Source organism: Microcebus murinus, chromosome 6 (genome assembly GCF_040939455.1).
Source record: "Microcebus murinus isolate Inina chromosome 6, M.murinus_Inina_mat1.0, whole genome shotgun sequence".
NCBI lineage: Eukaryota > Metazoa > Chordata > Mammalia > Primates > Cheirogaleidae > Microcebus > Microcebus murinus.
The window spans coordinates 104,806,808-104,822,237 of record NC_134109.1 but is presented as its reverse complement, the minus strand read 5'-3'; the positions used below and the strand labels follow the sequence as shown (position 1 = coordinate 104,822,237).

The 15,430-nt window shown below is 39.1% G+C and overlaps 2 protein-coding genes across 6 annotated transcripts in view; both read right to left on the bottom strand.

Moving 5' to 3' along the window:
* Nucleotides 1-590: 590 nt before the first annotated feature.
* On the bottom strand, nt 591-3,361 carry RPLP1 (ribosomal protein lateral stalk subunit P1). The gene is made up of 4 exons (XM_012768345.3): nt 3,135-3,361; nt 2,416-2,490; nt 955-1,072; nt 591-709 (listed from the first exon to the last, which is right to left on the bottom strand). The coding sequence occupies exons 1-4, from the start codon at nt 3,204-3,206 to the stop codon at nt 630-632; spliced, it is 345 nt and encodes a 114-aa protein (XP_012623799.1). The 5' UTR covers nt 3,207-3,361; the 3' UTR covers nt 591-629.
* A 6,641-nt stretch (nt 3,362-10,002) lies between these two features.
* Nucleotides 10,003-15,430, bottom strand: part of KIF23 (kinesin family member 23) — a 28,601-nt gene continuing 23,173 nt past the window's right edge. For 3 of the 5 annotated variants that reach the window (XM_076004514.1, XM_012768338.3, XM_012768337.3), the window contains 5 exons: nt 13,443-13,673; nt 12,439-12,521; nt 12,164-12,245; nt 11,433-11,503; nt 10,003-10,647 (listed from right to left, as the gene is read on the bottom strand). In XM_076004514.1, the coding sequence (XP_075860629.1) occupies nt 10,632-10,647; nt 11,433-11,503; nt 12,164-12,245; nt 12,439-12,521; nt 13,443-13,673 (483 nt within the window). In that variant the 3' untranslated portion in view covers nt 10,003-10,631. The remainder of the gene's footprint in view (nt 10,648-11,432; nt 11,504-12,163; nt 12,246-12,438; nt 12,522-13,442; nt 13,674-15,430) is intronic. The other 2 variants (XM_012768339.3, XM_012768341.3) reach the window with 1 other exon arrangement.

The following is a 15,430-nucleotide window of genomic DNA, read 5'->3' as shown; positions in this document are numbered from 1 at the left end:
AAAAAAGAAAAAAAAGGGCTACATTTGTTACTTGTATTCTGGCTCTTTACCATTGTGCGTAACTGGGGATCTAGAGTTTATTTTTCCCACTCCTTCAGTAACGCTATAAGATTCCAAATGTTTGCTGAGGGACACTACGTACTAGGTATTATTAAATTTACACCTAGGGACACAGCAGGCCAATATTCTACCTCAGAGGGCACAGCACAATGCGTAAGTTCTTAGCCAGGGTTGTACAAGGTTATTAACCAAGAGTTTTTCCAAAGCTGAGGCCTGTTTTATACCTATACCTGTGCCCCCAGTGTAGGAGACAAACTTTATAATCGTAAAGTTACACAGGTAATCTGGGACAAGGCATCTGCTTTGATCCTTTTTCCTCCCACCCCAGTGCAGTTTTCAATGCTGTACTGTTATGTGCATTCTTACTAGTTTAAGACTTCCCGCCTGGCCATAGTGCCAGGGAGAAAACCCAGCTTCCTCTCATACACGACAGAATAGGTTGAAAGCCAACATTACAGAAGTGAGACCATCTCACAATGTACTTCCTTGCAGAGTAAATTCCCAAATTATGGGCAAGACCAACAGCAGCAAAGAGTTCTACATTTTATTGAACATGTTACAAAAGAGATTTAGTCAAAAAGACCAAAGCCCATGTCATCATCAGACTCCTCAGATTCTTCTTTCTTTGCTTCCACTTTCTTTTCCTCAGCTTTAAAACAAAACAAAAAAAAAAGTCAATCAACTCTTCAGTATTTTAAGCTCTGGAAGAGCTCTGTAGGCCCTTCACCTTGTATGGTTAAAAATATCCACAAGACTTCCCTCAACATCAAACCGTGCAGCAGGTTTTAGAATTCCCATACATCACCTACTTTGTGGCAAATTAAGAGAAATACTGCCTATAACACTGTATTTTTGATATCCACACCCTTTCCCTCCAATACAAAAAACTCCTACCTGGGGCAGCCGCAGTGGAGGGGGCAGGACCTCCTGCTGGTGCAGCACCAGCTGCTGGAGCAGGTCCACCAGCCCCTACATTGCAGATGAGGCTCCCGATGTTGACATTGGCCAGGGCCTGCAACATATGTGCACGCATAGGTTACTTCTATCCTTCTGTGATAGCATTCACCAAGCCAAAGTGCCCGCTCCCTTTTCAACTTACAGTGATCAATTCCTAACACTCCAAGGTGAATTCCACATCCATGTATTCAACCAACCATGGACAGAAAATATTTGGGGGAGGATAGGGAGACAAGGGTAATACACATAACCTAAACATTTATACCCCCATAATATGCTGGAAAAAAAATATTTGGGGGGGGAGCATCTGTACCAAAAATATGTACAGACTTTCTCTTGCCATTATTCTTTAAACAATACAATGTTAACTACTTATACACCTTTTACATTTTATTAGGTATTATGAGACAGCCTAAAGAAAATGGCAAGATGTGTGTAGGTGATGTGCAAATACTATGCCATTTTATGAGACAATTGAGTATCCTTGGATTTTGGTATCTGAGGGAGGTCCTGGAACCAATTCCCCTAGGATACTGAAAACTGACAACCGTATGTACTTCTTTTCTGTCTTCTATGCTGGAATCGCCTTTAATATTTTGTCTGCCCTGGAATCAGACCTTCAGTTTGCTTTTTCATCCTCAAGACTGACTTTTCTTTGCCAATAGCAAGACTTATATTAGACAACAGGGCAACACACTGCTCTATTAAGAATAGTCACAAAAAAACTATTCAGCTTTAAATCTCATACTTGCCTTGCTGTATTTAAGTATGTAGTAAAGTAAAGCTAACAATTTCTTCCTTTCATAAATAACACGTAGGGAGAAAACCCAAGCTTCCTGGGACACTCTAATGAGGATTCTTTCCACAGTTCCAGGTATCCTTTTACAAGTGAATACAAGTTTTCAGACTAAGCAAATCTACAACTTTTCTAGAGGTATTTATTAAATGACTTCGGTACAATGTTTTCAATATTCCAACTCTGTGGAGGACACAACCCAAAGAGTTACAGCCATTATTAGCTTCACTTGTCAGAGATTAAGTAACCTGAACAATGGAAGGTAGCCAGTGGAAGCTCTTTGGGCAGGAACCCAGTCTTTTATGTCCCAACACACACTGAAGCGTGATCAAAAGGCCACTAATAGATCATAAGCTTATCGTACTGAAAGGATCTGTTTGTAATTTAACATGGTTGGAAGTTTTTACCATGGCTTCAGGACAGAAGGACAGGGAAACCAGAGTGTGAGATCAAGATAAAGCCACAGGACAAACCAAAACCTTATTAGCTCAGAGTTATAAATGTACCGAAACAGAGGCTGTACAGTGGAACACAGGGTCTTCTGGCACTTTAGCACATACAGCTGACCTAATCAATTGAGTTTTCCCCACTTTGCACCTTACCTTTGCAAACAAGCCAGGCCAGAAAGGTTCAACATTTACACCAGCTGCTTTTATGAGGGCATTGATCTTATCCTCCTAAAACAAATAAAAAGTCAATCCACCAGAGTCTCAAGTGTAGCGTTCGTAATGTTCCAATATACCGCAAATTAAAAGCAAGTCACTAAAACGTGTACAGAACCATGTTACAACAGTTCAAATATTATATTTGTATTTCACATATGTTCATTTTAAAAGACTTTGGTTATCACGCGCAAAAGAAACGTGTGCCACGCGCCTAACAATGCGGCGAACCCATTTTAAGTTAGGAGACCGGGGAGGTGGAGCAGAGCTTCTGTGTCTTCCTCCACGCCTTGCGGCCTCGCCCCACGGGCCTGCTGACATCATAGAAATTCGAGGCAAACACACCGAAAGTATTTGCGAGTAATGTCCCGGAATAAGATTACGTGCAAGCCAGGATGCCCAAGCGCCGCGGGAAAACTTCCCTAAATATAGCTTCTCAAAGCCTGAGCGCCGCGCGCACACACGCCGCCAGGGCCCACACGTGGTCCCGGGGCCCAGGCCGCCAGGCACAGGGCCCGCCCCGCCCGGCAGATGCCCGCCCCGCCCCAGCACCGCCGCGGCAGCGGGCTCAGCCCGGCCTAAGTGCTGGGCCGGGCCGCTTGGAGAGCGGGAGCCAGCCGCACGCGGGGCGCCCTGCCGCCGGCCCGGGCCCTACTCACCGTGACGGTCACCTCATCGTCGTGCAGAATGAGGGCCGAGTAGATGCAGGCGAGCTCGGAAACGGAGGCCATGGCGCGGGCGAGTACAGGGCTGGCGCTGCCGGGCGCGGTGCTAGTTGCCGGATGAAGTGAGGGCCTCACCCCAACGCGGCCTTAGCTTCCTCGGAAGAACCGAGCACCTTGGCGGCAGCTGAGGAAAGGGAGCGGCGCGCCTGCGCGGAGCTTCTTATGTGACCACGCGGACCAATCGGCGCCCGCGCCGGGCGGAAGAGGCGGGACCAGAGGGGCAACTGGAGGCGCCTGCGCGCCACACGTGACTCGCTCTGCCAGTTCAAAAAGTTTTTCAGTGCCTGCAATTACAAACTAACTTCATTTGGGTAAGACAAGACTTGCGAACACGGAAAATACTTACAGGAAAAAGTTACCTAGGTAGGGCCGGGCGCGGTGGCTCACGCCTGTAATCCTAGCTCTCTGGGAGGCCGAGGCGGGCGGATTGCTCAAGGTCAGGAGTTTGAAACCAGCCTGAGCAAGAGCGAGACCCCGTCTCTACTATAAATAGAAAGAAACTAATTGGCCAACTAATATATATAGAAAAAATTAGCCGGGCATGGTGGTACATGCCTGTAGTCCCAGCTACTCAGGAGGCTGAGGCAGCAGGATTGCTTGAGCCCAGGAGTTTGAGGTTGCTGTGAGCTAGGCTGACGCCACGGCACTCACTCTAGCCTGGGCAACAAAGCGAGACTCTGTCTCAAAAAAAAAAAAAGTTACCTAGGTAAATGGGCCTCACCCCTCCGCCCGAGGGGCGGTTCGACTTGGCTGGAGCTTCAGTGCGGCCCTGTGACGTCACTAGGCAATCCCAGGCCGCGGTGACCTCCTGGAGCGCCGGAGCTACGTCACATCTCGGGCGGCCCAGTGCTCACCGCAGGGTCTTGGTGAAACAGGAGTAATAGAGAAACTTCCAGCGTTATGATAGCAATAGCCTTTGAGCGCTTAGTGTGCCCTCCACACAGAGCCTTACTCTACAAGTTTTCACTTTAATCCTCACACAGAAAAAGAGGGGTACTGTCTCCGTTTTGCAGATGACAAGACTGTCATAGTCCTGGTAATTATCCCAAAATTGCATGCTTCCCGAGTGGTGGAGCCTGGATTTAGAATCCATTAGCAGAAGCCTGATTTAATTGCCTGGTGCTTGGGGGAGAGAGTTGTATTATGGGTAAACATCTTCTCTCTTATTTTTGATATGTCACATTGTCTACAATTCATATTTATCATTCATATGATCTGAAATTTTAACTCCTACCTTCAAAAATGGTAATCTTTACATTCTTTTACATTCCTCTTGGAACTTGCCTAGTTTGCTGGAAAGATAGTTAATTTTTTTTTTTGCTTTCTGGTTACCTGCTTTATTCAGTCCATTACATTATTTCAGTCATCCCTGAACAAACTTCCATTGGAATACCACAATCTAGGGTCCCACTTGAGTCAATCTTAGACACAAATGTAAACATATTTTAGTATCTTGAACTTTTAAAAAAGGTTTATAAAGCTGTAAAACTTTTGAAAAATAAAATTGTTTTGAGTTTTCATCTAAACCTAGGAAGCCATTATAGTGGAATTTTGGTGGAGAAAGGTAAATTATTAAAAAATCCAAACATTTCCAAAGCTAGAATAAATCAGTCCAAAACATTGTTACCCCACCAGTGTACTTAACAAAAAACTGATCTGGCAACTAAAGTACATCAACACAATAGAACAAAGTTCGCACATCTTAAACTAATAAGTTTAAATCAAATTAATATTTTTTTCTCCAAATTACTTTATAGTATAGTAACCAGGACCTGAGAGTAAGAGAAAGGTAAATTATAAGCTTTTCTCATCTATGTACCACAAAAATCCAAAATATTAATAAACTTAATCTAGAACTGTATATAAAAATGTATCATAATTTAGAGGATTTTCCTCATGATAACATGTAAAAATAACTCATTACATTAAGAGGAAAATCTATATAGAATTCTTATAGATCCAAAAAAAACTTGATAAAATTGAACTAATCACATAGACTCTTAGAAAGCTGGAATAGAAGGTAACTTCCATATCGTGACAAAGGATATCTACCAAAAATCTATAGCAAACTTCATACTTGGTGAAATTTTTGAAACATTCTTTTTAAAATCAGGAATAAGGATGCCTCCTCTCTCTGCTTCTGTTTCAATTACTATTAAATATTTTAGAGTTTAGCCATCTCTGTAAAACAAAAGTATTAGAAAGATATGAATTCATTATTCATAGGTAATATGATTATTTGCCCAGAAATTCCAAGAGAATCCATAGACAAACAATTCAAACTAATGAGTTCAGCAAGGTTTCCAGATTCAAGATTTTTTGGTTTTTGTTGTTTTTTGGTTGTTGCTTTGAGACAGGGTCTCACTCTGTAACCCTGGTGAGAATGCAGTGGGATGATTATATATCACTGCAACCTTAAACTCCTGGGCTCAAGCAATCCTGCCTTAGCCTCCCCAGTAGCTGGGACTACAGGTGCCCAGCACTATGCCTGGCTGATTTTTCTGTTTTCTGTAGGCCTCACTCTTCTTCAGGCTGGTCTCAAACTCCTGGCCTCAAGCAGTCCTCCTGCCACAGCCTACAAGAGTGCTAGGATTACAGGCATGAGCCACTGCTCCAGCTCTAGATTCAAGATTAATATACAAAACCCCTTGGCCGGGCATGGTGGCTCACGCCTGTAATCCTAGCACTCTGGGAGGCCGAGACGGGCAGATTGCTCAAGGTCAGGAGTTCGAAACCAGCCTGAGCAAGAGTGAGACCCTGTCTCTACTATAAATAGAAAGAAATTAATTGGCCGACTAATATATACAGAAAAAATTAGCCAGGCATGGTGGCGTATGCTTGTAGTCCCAGCTACTCAGGAGGCTGAGGTAGGAGGATCGCTTGAGCCCAGGACATTGAGGTTGCTGTGAGCTAGACTGACGCCACAGCACTCACTCTAGCCGGGGCAACAAAGTGAAACTCTGTCTCAAAAAAAAACACAAAAAAAACAAAACCCAGCAGCATCCTATACTCAGCCACAGTCACTTATAAAATGCAATATTAAAAAATATATCATACAATACCAACAAAAACAACATGGTTTCTAAGAAATAAGTCTAACAAGATGTGTATGACCATTATTTTTATGGAACACAATTAAGGGCAACCTTAATAGTGACATCCCATATTCATAAATGGGAAGATTCTTCAGTGGATAATTCTCTCCAAATATACCATTTTAATCAAAACTACAGTAAAATGGAATTTGACAAGCTGACTTAAATTGAAGGATCAAAGACCAAACAAGACAATTTTTTAAAGTAATAAAGGAAGATTTAGATACAAGTTCCATTGAGGATACAAATTTTGATTTATCCAGTATTCCTTGCGCCCCCAACAGTGCCTATCACATAGAAGCCACACGAATACATACATACTGGATGGGTATTTTAAAGTGTGCTTATTGGCATATACTTAAATAGACGGGCAGAACAGAACACTGAACCAGAAAATATTCTCATACATTTGGGAACTTGGTAATGTCAGAAGTATAGCTTTGCAAAATGCAAGGAGAGTATCTTTTAAAAAAAAAACTGTACTGGAACAATTGGTTTTGTAGTGCTATGGGGATGGGGGTGGGGAAAGAATGTTTTTAATTCTTTCCTAACACCATACATAATGTGAAAAGCAAAACTCTAAAAGTTTAGAAGAAAACACAGGAGAATATTATGACATCAGAGTATGGGAAAAAATTTTTTCTTTTGAGAGAAACAGGAGTCTTGCTATGTTACCCAGGCTGGATTCGAACTACTATGCTCAAGTAATCCGCCAGCCTCAGTAGCTGGGACTACTACAGGCATGTACCACTGTGCCTAGCATAGCATAGAAAAATCTTTTAAGGCATAAAACATAAAGGAAAAGATTGATGTTTGATTACATTAAAATTGAAATCTGCAAGACAAAAGATATCATAATCAAAGTCTGAGAAACTGCCACAGCCAAGAGAATCCTAAGGAGACACAATGACATGGGACCCTGGAAGAGAAAAGACATTAGGTAAAAACTAAGGAATCTGAATAAGTATGTACTTTTGTTAACAACATATATTAATATTGGTTAATTATAACAAATGTACCATACTAATAGGTTGCTAATAGGGTAAACGAGCTGCAGGGTATATGGGAACTCTCTATACTATTCCTCACAGTTTTTTTGTAAATCTAAAACTGTTTTAAAAATTAAGTTTTTTTTTAAAAAATGCCATACCCAAAATGAAAAAAAGTCATAGACCAGAAGATATGAAGCTCAAAATACTCAAAGAATAAAGAAGGCCTACACACCAAAAAGAAAAAGACTAGCAACCAGTTACAATGCAAATATACAGACAGACAATTCAAAGGAGGAAACCAGACTGGCTACCTGAGACAGGAAAAGGTATTCAGCTCATGACTGATAATCAGGAAATATGAATTAAATGAATGAGATACCATTTCACATGATTGGCAAAATAAGTCTGATGACACCAAGTGTAGAAGAGGATATGAGGAATCAACTATTTCATGTTGCTAGTAGAAATATAAGTTGGCAAATCACTTGAAGAGCAAATTAGCAAAACCTGGTTAAAATTGAAGATATACACAGCCTAAACCCAGCAATTCCAGTTCTGGTTTCTACCCTAGAGACACTCTGGAATATGTACATGAGGGTCCAAGTGGAGGATGTTCCCTGCAGCACCATGTATATAAGGAAAATTGGAAACACTCTCACAAGGATGAGGATGGAAGCATGGAATAACAAAGCAGTGAACTGTGACATCTCAATATGCCAAAGACAAAACTTTAAAAATATATATATTTTTAGATATAGGGTCTCACTCTGTCACCTAGGCTGGAGTGCAGTGGCTCCATCACAGTTCACTGCAACCTCAAACTCCTGCACTCAAGTGATGCTCCTTCTTCAGCCTCCCAAGTAGCTGGGATTACAAGCACATGCCACCAATACCCAGCTAATTTTTTTTTTTTGGGGGGGGGGGGCAGAGACAGAGTATCTTATGTTGGCTGGTCTACTGGCCTCATATGATCCTTCTACCTCAGCCTCCCAGAGAACTGGGATAACAAGTGTGAGCCACTGCACCCAGCCTTTAGAAACAAGATTGAGTGATACAAACTAGTAGAACAAGGAATCCAATCAACCTCAGCTCCATCCTGACTATGTGACCATTCTGGGAGCACTGCCCTCCTCTGAGCCCATTTCCTTAACTGCTGTTTGCCTCTGGGTTGTACAAATCAGATAATTATTAAAATGTTTGGGCACAAAAACACTAAATAACCTAGGTATAATGACCTGAACAAAGTATCCTATTTTGCAAAACAAACTTTCAACTAAAATTAATCATCTAAAGCTAAGAAATTTTTAATCAAGATGAGATAATCATTAGCATGGTACAATAGTTAAAAGCTTTGATATGAGACTTGGGCTTAAATGAACAGACTTTGGGGTCATTGAGCAAATAACTCAATTTCCCACCTTTAAATTATAGATAATACCTTTAGAGCAGGCATGTGGGTGTTTTTGCCCATTTGTTTCTTTACTTCAAAATAAGATATGTGCAGTGTGCATAGGAATTTGTTCATAGTTTTTTTTAAACTATAGTCCGGCCCTCCAACGGTCTGAGGGACAGTGAACTGGCACCCTGTTTTAAAGTTTGAGGACCCCTGCTTTAGAGGGTATCAGACAGTGAGCATCCAACTAACCATAGTTATTCCTCATAATTAAGAGAACTAGGTAAACAAAACATCAACTGCCCAAGCATTTCCCTTTATTTTGTGTTGTCAAAGAACTTAGTGGATTCAAAATACTATTACTTCAGACAAATTCAACTCCCCCATAATTCCCTATTATAGTACAGTAAACATTTCCTATTAAAATGTATCTTCAAAAGACTAAGCAATAAGCTATTTAAAAAACAATCAAGATCAAATTCTGTAGCATGAGATAGGATTGCTCTGAAGCATTCTAAAAACACACATACTGCATTAATATACTATGACTGACAAAGTGGATTTTGTCTTTTTCCTTAACCTTTGAATTAGCTTTTGGCAAGGACTAATATCATTCCTTTATTATAAACAAACAGATTAAACTATCATTTTAGTTAAAAGAGAAAAGTCCAGCCTCAAAAGAAACCCAAATTTAATCAGAGTAAAATGTATCTTCGCCCATGCAAGAATGGATATTTCACCATGACTTTCAATAGTACTTCTTCTAATTTATGTTGTCTCCAAATCATGTATTTTTAAATGTCTTGAAAAGCATACTTACTATGTAGATATTATGTCACACAAAAATGGGCATTGTCTGGCTGGGCGAGGTGGCTCACACCTATAATCCTAGCACTCTGGGAGGCCGAGGCAGGCAGATTGCTCAAGGTCAGGAGTTTGAAACCAGCCTGAGCAAGAGCAAGACCCCGTCTCTACTATAAATAGAAAGAAATTAATTGGCCAACTAATATATATAGAAAAAATTAGCCGGGCATGGTGGTGCATGCCTGTAGTCCCAGCTACTTGGGAGGCTGAGGCAGCAGCATTGCTTGGACCCAGGAGTTTGAGGTTGCCGTGACCTAGGCTGATGCCATGGGCAACAAAGCGAGACTCTGTCTCAAAAAACAAAAACAAAAAAAATGGGCATTGTCCATTTAACATCAAATTACTTTATATTTTCTAGTGCTTTCTTTTAATTCATCCCACAAATAATGAGTGCCAGGTAAATGCAACACACTATGCTAGGTACTGGGAGTATGTGTTGAATGAATGGCCATCACACAACTTTGTATTTCTTAGTGCTTTTTATTTCAATTCTTTTGGCATATCTAAATGTCAGAAAGTGAATATATACATACAAAATTCAAAATAATATCCTAAAATGGTTTTATTGTTGGCCAGTCACTGACATCTTTATTTTAAAGTTTGAATTGTCAAGTAGGTCTAAAGTGCATTCCTGCAGCTAATCAATAGCAGCATTTGTTATTAAAACCTTAAGAAATATTCAGACCAGAGCTGGAAAAGTCACAATAAAAAATAAAGCGTGATCTAGATATATCCTTCCTTAATCACCTAAGATGAACACTTTCATGAATTAGTTTATAAGTATACAAGAAATATACAAAAAAAAAAGCATTATAAAAAAGTTCATATAGCAATGAAAAAAGGGGTCTTTCTCTGCTATTAATATTAAATACAGCAAGGTATATATTATACAAAGTGTGTTGAATTCTAGATGTCTTTGGAACCATAGGGGAAGCTTTGACCTAGGCCAGTGTATGATGTAGCTGAGGTCTGTGATGTTCACCAAAGCTGGAGTTCTATAAGATGGCTTAGAAGGTTGCTTCTGGCATGGCTTTGGAGAAATCACTCACACAAATGAAAATGTTCTTTCACTCCAGGGACTATCAGTTTATGGCTTCTTGCGCCTAAACATAAGAACCAAAATTTAGTGTTGAATCTTGCAATTAGTGACATATTCATAGCAAATGAATCTTTAGGAGGGCTTTGAGAATTGCTGTTTGATCATGAGAAAATTCAAGTCCTTCTGAGAAAGCAAATAACTGTTATAAAATATGCTTATCTAGTATTAAATTTAGATTTAATTTAAACAGACTTCACATCTTTATCCTGTTACAACAATTTTCCAAATTGTTTACTAAGGAATACAAGTGCTAAAAATATTGTATATGTAGATACTTGTAAAGTAGGAGTTTTATTAAAATATGGAAAAAGAATGGGTCAGACCTGCATATGGGTTTAATAGAAGAGGAAAAGATGTGACTCCTTCCCTAATATAAATTCTGCCATTTGGTTTTATTTACTTTAGTGAATACTTATTGCTATACCAAAACCAAGAAGCAAGTCAGGAAAGAATGAATTACACAAGCTATCATCATCCCCAACTAATGCCTTCGGCCTTCCATCTCTACAGGTGCTCTCAGTTCAGCTTCCAAAAGCTTTCGAGCATTGGCAGAATATGAACAAGAGCCACCAATCTTCTATCACCTCCTGTCCTTGCAGCTCCAAGGCTCTCAGCACTGCAGCTGCCTACTGCAGTCTGCCAGTAGGGCCCAGATATTCCAAAGGGAAAATGAAAACTATGTTTGCTCTTAAAAACAAATGGATGGTTGGGAGAAGGGCTGATGGTGGAGCCGCTAGAGAAGGGAAAACATACACAGACAGCAAGGCCCCAGTTACATTCAGTGCTTACTTGGGTTGTGCATGATGCTGATATCCAGGTCCCAGCTGAGATCCTGCTCTCATCTCCACAGCCACGGAACACTGAGAGGAAAATGACAGAAGAGGAAAAGATCAGCTCCTCTCAAAAATCTATAAAACACAGTTGTTTACATATAGCTCTACCTAGATGAAATCCAACATTGCTTTCTAGTACAACGAAGACACCTATATTAAAACACCAGTTACTCGCAATTTCTTCTGGCATAGGCCACAAATGTGAGCCAAGAGGATCTTTAGAGGTCATCTAGGTAACTTCTTTTACCTTAATTAAGGAAGAGAAGTTCCTGAGAAAGTTAGTGGTCAGGGCCAGAGCTGAGCCTCCTTAACCCCCACCTTCTCATGTTTTTCCATATGACCCTCTTCTTAAGAGTAACAGTTGCAAGGGAATTCCTGGTGAGCTGCTCCTAAGAAGATTCCCATCAAGTTGATGTGAATTCATGTTATTCTAGAGTGATACTCTCTGACTCGTTCTTGAGCCCTATTCCTCTACACCGAAAACGGGCTTTGAATTGAAGTGCTCCAATAAGACCACACCTAAAGAATACCTTTGCATGTTTGCTATGAACAGGCCTACATGCTGCGCTGGCCATGTGACATAGTACCTCAGCATCTTTAAAGAGCTTAAAAAGCTACAGCTATGTGGTTTAAGATAAGAGATGCCTAATTTTTATTAAGCAGACAAATATTTAATTTTTCCCCTACCCTTGTTTCTACATCGGTCCATTCAGACTCTGTGCCATCTGGCTGGGCAGGTACTACTGTGGAAGATCTTCGTTTTCGACTACTGAAAAGGGGGAAACATGATGCAACAATTATTTTTGCATCTAAGAACAGGAAAAATATTAAAAATAGGGAAATACCGTCTATACCCCTTTGGAGAATTAATGACAAATGTCACAGGATATTCTGTTCCTCAAGAATGAGCAGCTAGGAAAACAACAACCCTTTAAAGAGAGATGTCTTTGATGCTTACTCACCCACTTGGTGATTCCTGCTTTAAAGTCTCAATATCAGTAAACTGAACAGATTGTCCACCACCCCTTGTTTTGTAAACATCACCCTAAAGCCAAGAGAAAAGGTCACTGTTACACTTTGATACATCCAAATGACAAATACACATATCATATTTCAAATTGATCTCAAGAGTCTACTGTTTTATGGTAACTCCCACCCACAAAACCAGATGGTACTTGGAACTACTGAGTCTGTACTATCAAAATACTTTAGAAATATGAACACATATCTCTCACTAAAGAAAAGTCCAATACAATGTAATTAGTAACATTCATAATTATGGGAAAAAAATATTCTTTTTTGTCCCACCTGTAATTTAAAAATTAAACTGCCCTAAGGATCAAGAAATCTGCCAGAAATTTCTACATGTTCTAAGGCATTGTTCTTTCTTCTCTGAGCATTCCCTAATGTTCAAAAGATAGTACAGTCTTATCTGTAGCTATAATTATAATAAGAACTATCCCCTAAATTAAATTTGAAATGAAAAGATTTTATCTTTTATTTCCCAATTATTCATTGACTCTATGATTAAAGGAAAATTATTCTACAGGCAGGCAAGTCATCTTTCTGGGAAAGGGTTTTAGATAGCCCAATACTGAATGATTTTGATAGGCCAAATTTTAATGTAGACTTTTTATCTTGAAGTGACAGAGAACAAAGGTGGTAGTTCTTTGTTTAGGCTTACTTTTTAAGTAGTGGTTAAAACTAAATATACAGTAAAGTACATTATGGATCTGGAGTTCTAAGTAACCCAAGACTCTATGCCTATTTAAGCTGATTTAGTTCCCCTTTAGCAGATTCACACCTAAGCAGTTACATTAATTTTCTGCTAACAAAAAGATTACATTAAATACCCACTGATGTTCCAGTTGACACTGCATGTTTGTCATCAAAGTAGCAGGGCAAATGGTTTTTTATTTAGTTGATTTTTTAATATATTTTTTTCTCCTTGCAAATTAGTTTTTACCTTAATTAGTTTAGTTTCAATCTCCCCATCGGAGGCTAGTTCCTGGTGGGTCAGCATGTACTTCTCACACTTAGCTAGTGCCTTTTCATTTGCAACAGATACTGTGATGGCATGAGGGACATGTGGCTGCATGACTGTTTCAGTTTGCACGTTAGAGGCAGGCTTATGATCTACCCATCTGTCTCCCGCAGAGCGTGATCGTCTGTGTCGGAGACGAATTGGTGGTACGTTCTGATCAGGTTGAAAGAGGAATTGAGAAACAAGCATAACCCAGAATTAATTTAAGGGTATTATTAGAAGTGCAGCAGGTTTGGCTACGTTACTTGATGATAGTATCAAAACAATCCATTTCAAAGCTAAATAGTTCTTCAAATAATTTAAACATTCTCTTCATATTTAAAAACAAAACCAACAAACATCTTTAACACTAGCTTGTATATTATAAGTTCTACCTGGGATCTTCCCTTTGAACAAAGAATGAAAGGAGAAATTCTGGTAATGCTGCTAGACTTTCCTGCTTAAGGGACGGTTCACTACAAATAATGCATTTTACATTCTTGATCAAAAATCAGTATTTATGTCTGATATTATGAGGTAATCTATTAAGTCCACAACTCTGTTAAAAGCTTCAGTAAGAGCCTTAAACATGTCTAGGCCTCTAAACAAAAGAGAAAACACTCCTTATACAAAGAGATCAAAAATTAATAAAAGCTGATGAAGCTATATAGTACAAAATGCCACAGAACATAAGGTATAAGAACTCTATGTAGAAAATGACTTAAAGAAATGTAAAGTACTTCTGAGTCCTTTTACTATAAGATTTTTAAATCTCAAAAGAGACCTTCATTAAAAGTTCAAATACAACAATGGCTAAAATATGCCAACAAATTTTTTAGCAAACATTTATAAAGGTTCTAAGAATCAAATAAAGAATATAGTGTCAAATCAATCTCTATTATACAATAAAAAAAACTAGTCACTTCCAGTCAAATGTCATGTAAATTGGAAAGTGAAATTTAGCATAGTAAGCCTAAGAAAAAATATTTCATATACATGTCATAATTGTTTGAAGCAATGTGTTATCGTTGGCATTTTGTAAACATCTCCCGTGTGTATAAAACTGAAAGCAAATGAAAAAAAGCATGTCACAGGCCAAATCCTTCAACACTGATCAAATATAAAGATCCCAATTTCAAAATGTAAACCTGAGGAACCAAATCATTCTCCCTATCTAGGCAATGCAGTTTGCCACTAAGGATGCTGACCCTCAAAACAAGCAGCAAACTTTCCATTTTTAAAATGGTTTAATTGACGTTGAACAAGAAGGAAAGTCTGGCCTTTATCATCTATCCTTTAGCAAAAGTGAGAGTTTCCTTCAACACATTTAGCAATAAATACAAATCCAAAGCTTGATAAAACAAGCTTCAGAAAGATGAGTCTGTACAATCTACTAGCATTTATGAAATAAATATTTAAAGTTTTTTTCCTTACTGAAATATAAATTCAGTCCACCTGACATAATTTTTGACCAACAAACTTAGATACATAGATACTAACCTTATGGTAACTTTTCTGCTGCACTTCTAAAGAGATTTTGATTTCAAGTAAGAAGTTCGGAAAAAAAATATCTCTAGTAAATCCTCTTAAATATCTCATAGCCAAATTAGATACATTACTGTTGGCAAGGCACAAGCAGGCCTTGAATGGTTTTCAGTCTATAAACTTTCAAGAAATAAGATGATTGACTAGAGTTGATCAGAAAGACCATTCACCATAATTTGCTCCCTAAAAAGGTTTAAGGCAAAATCTACAAAGTAAAGAACTTAGGAGACTCTAGAATCATGTTGCCTTGGTACATACTTTGGGATGCATCACCATCCCTTAATAATCAGGAATTTGGGCCACCTACATGAACATTCATCTATACCCTAAATTATACAAGAAAATCTAAAGCAAATATTTACTGTAAGATTAATTATTTAGAAGAA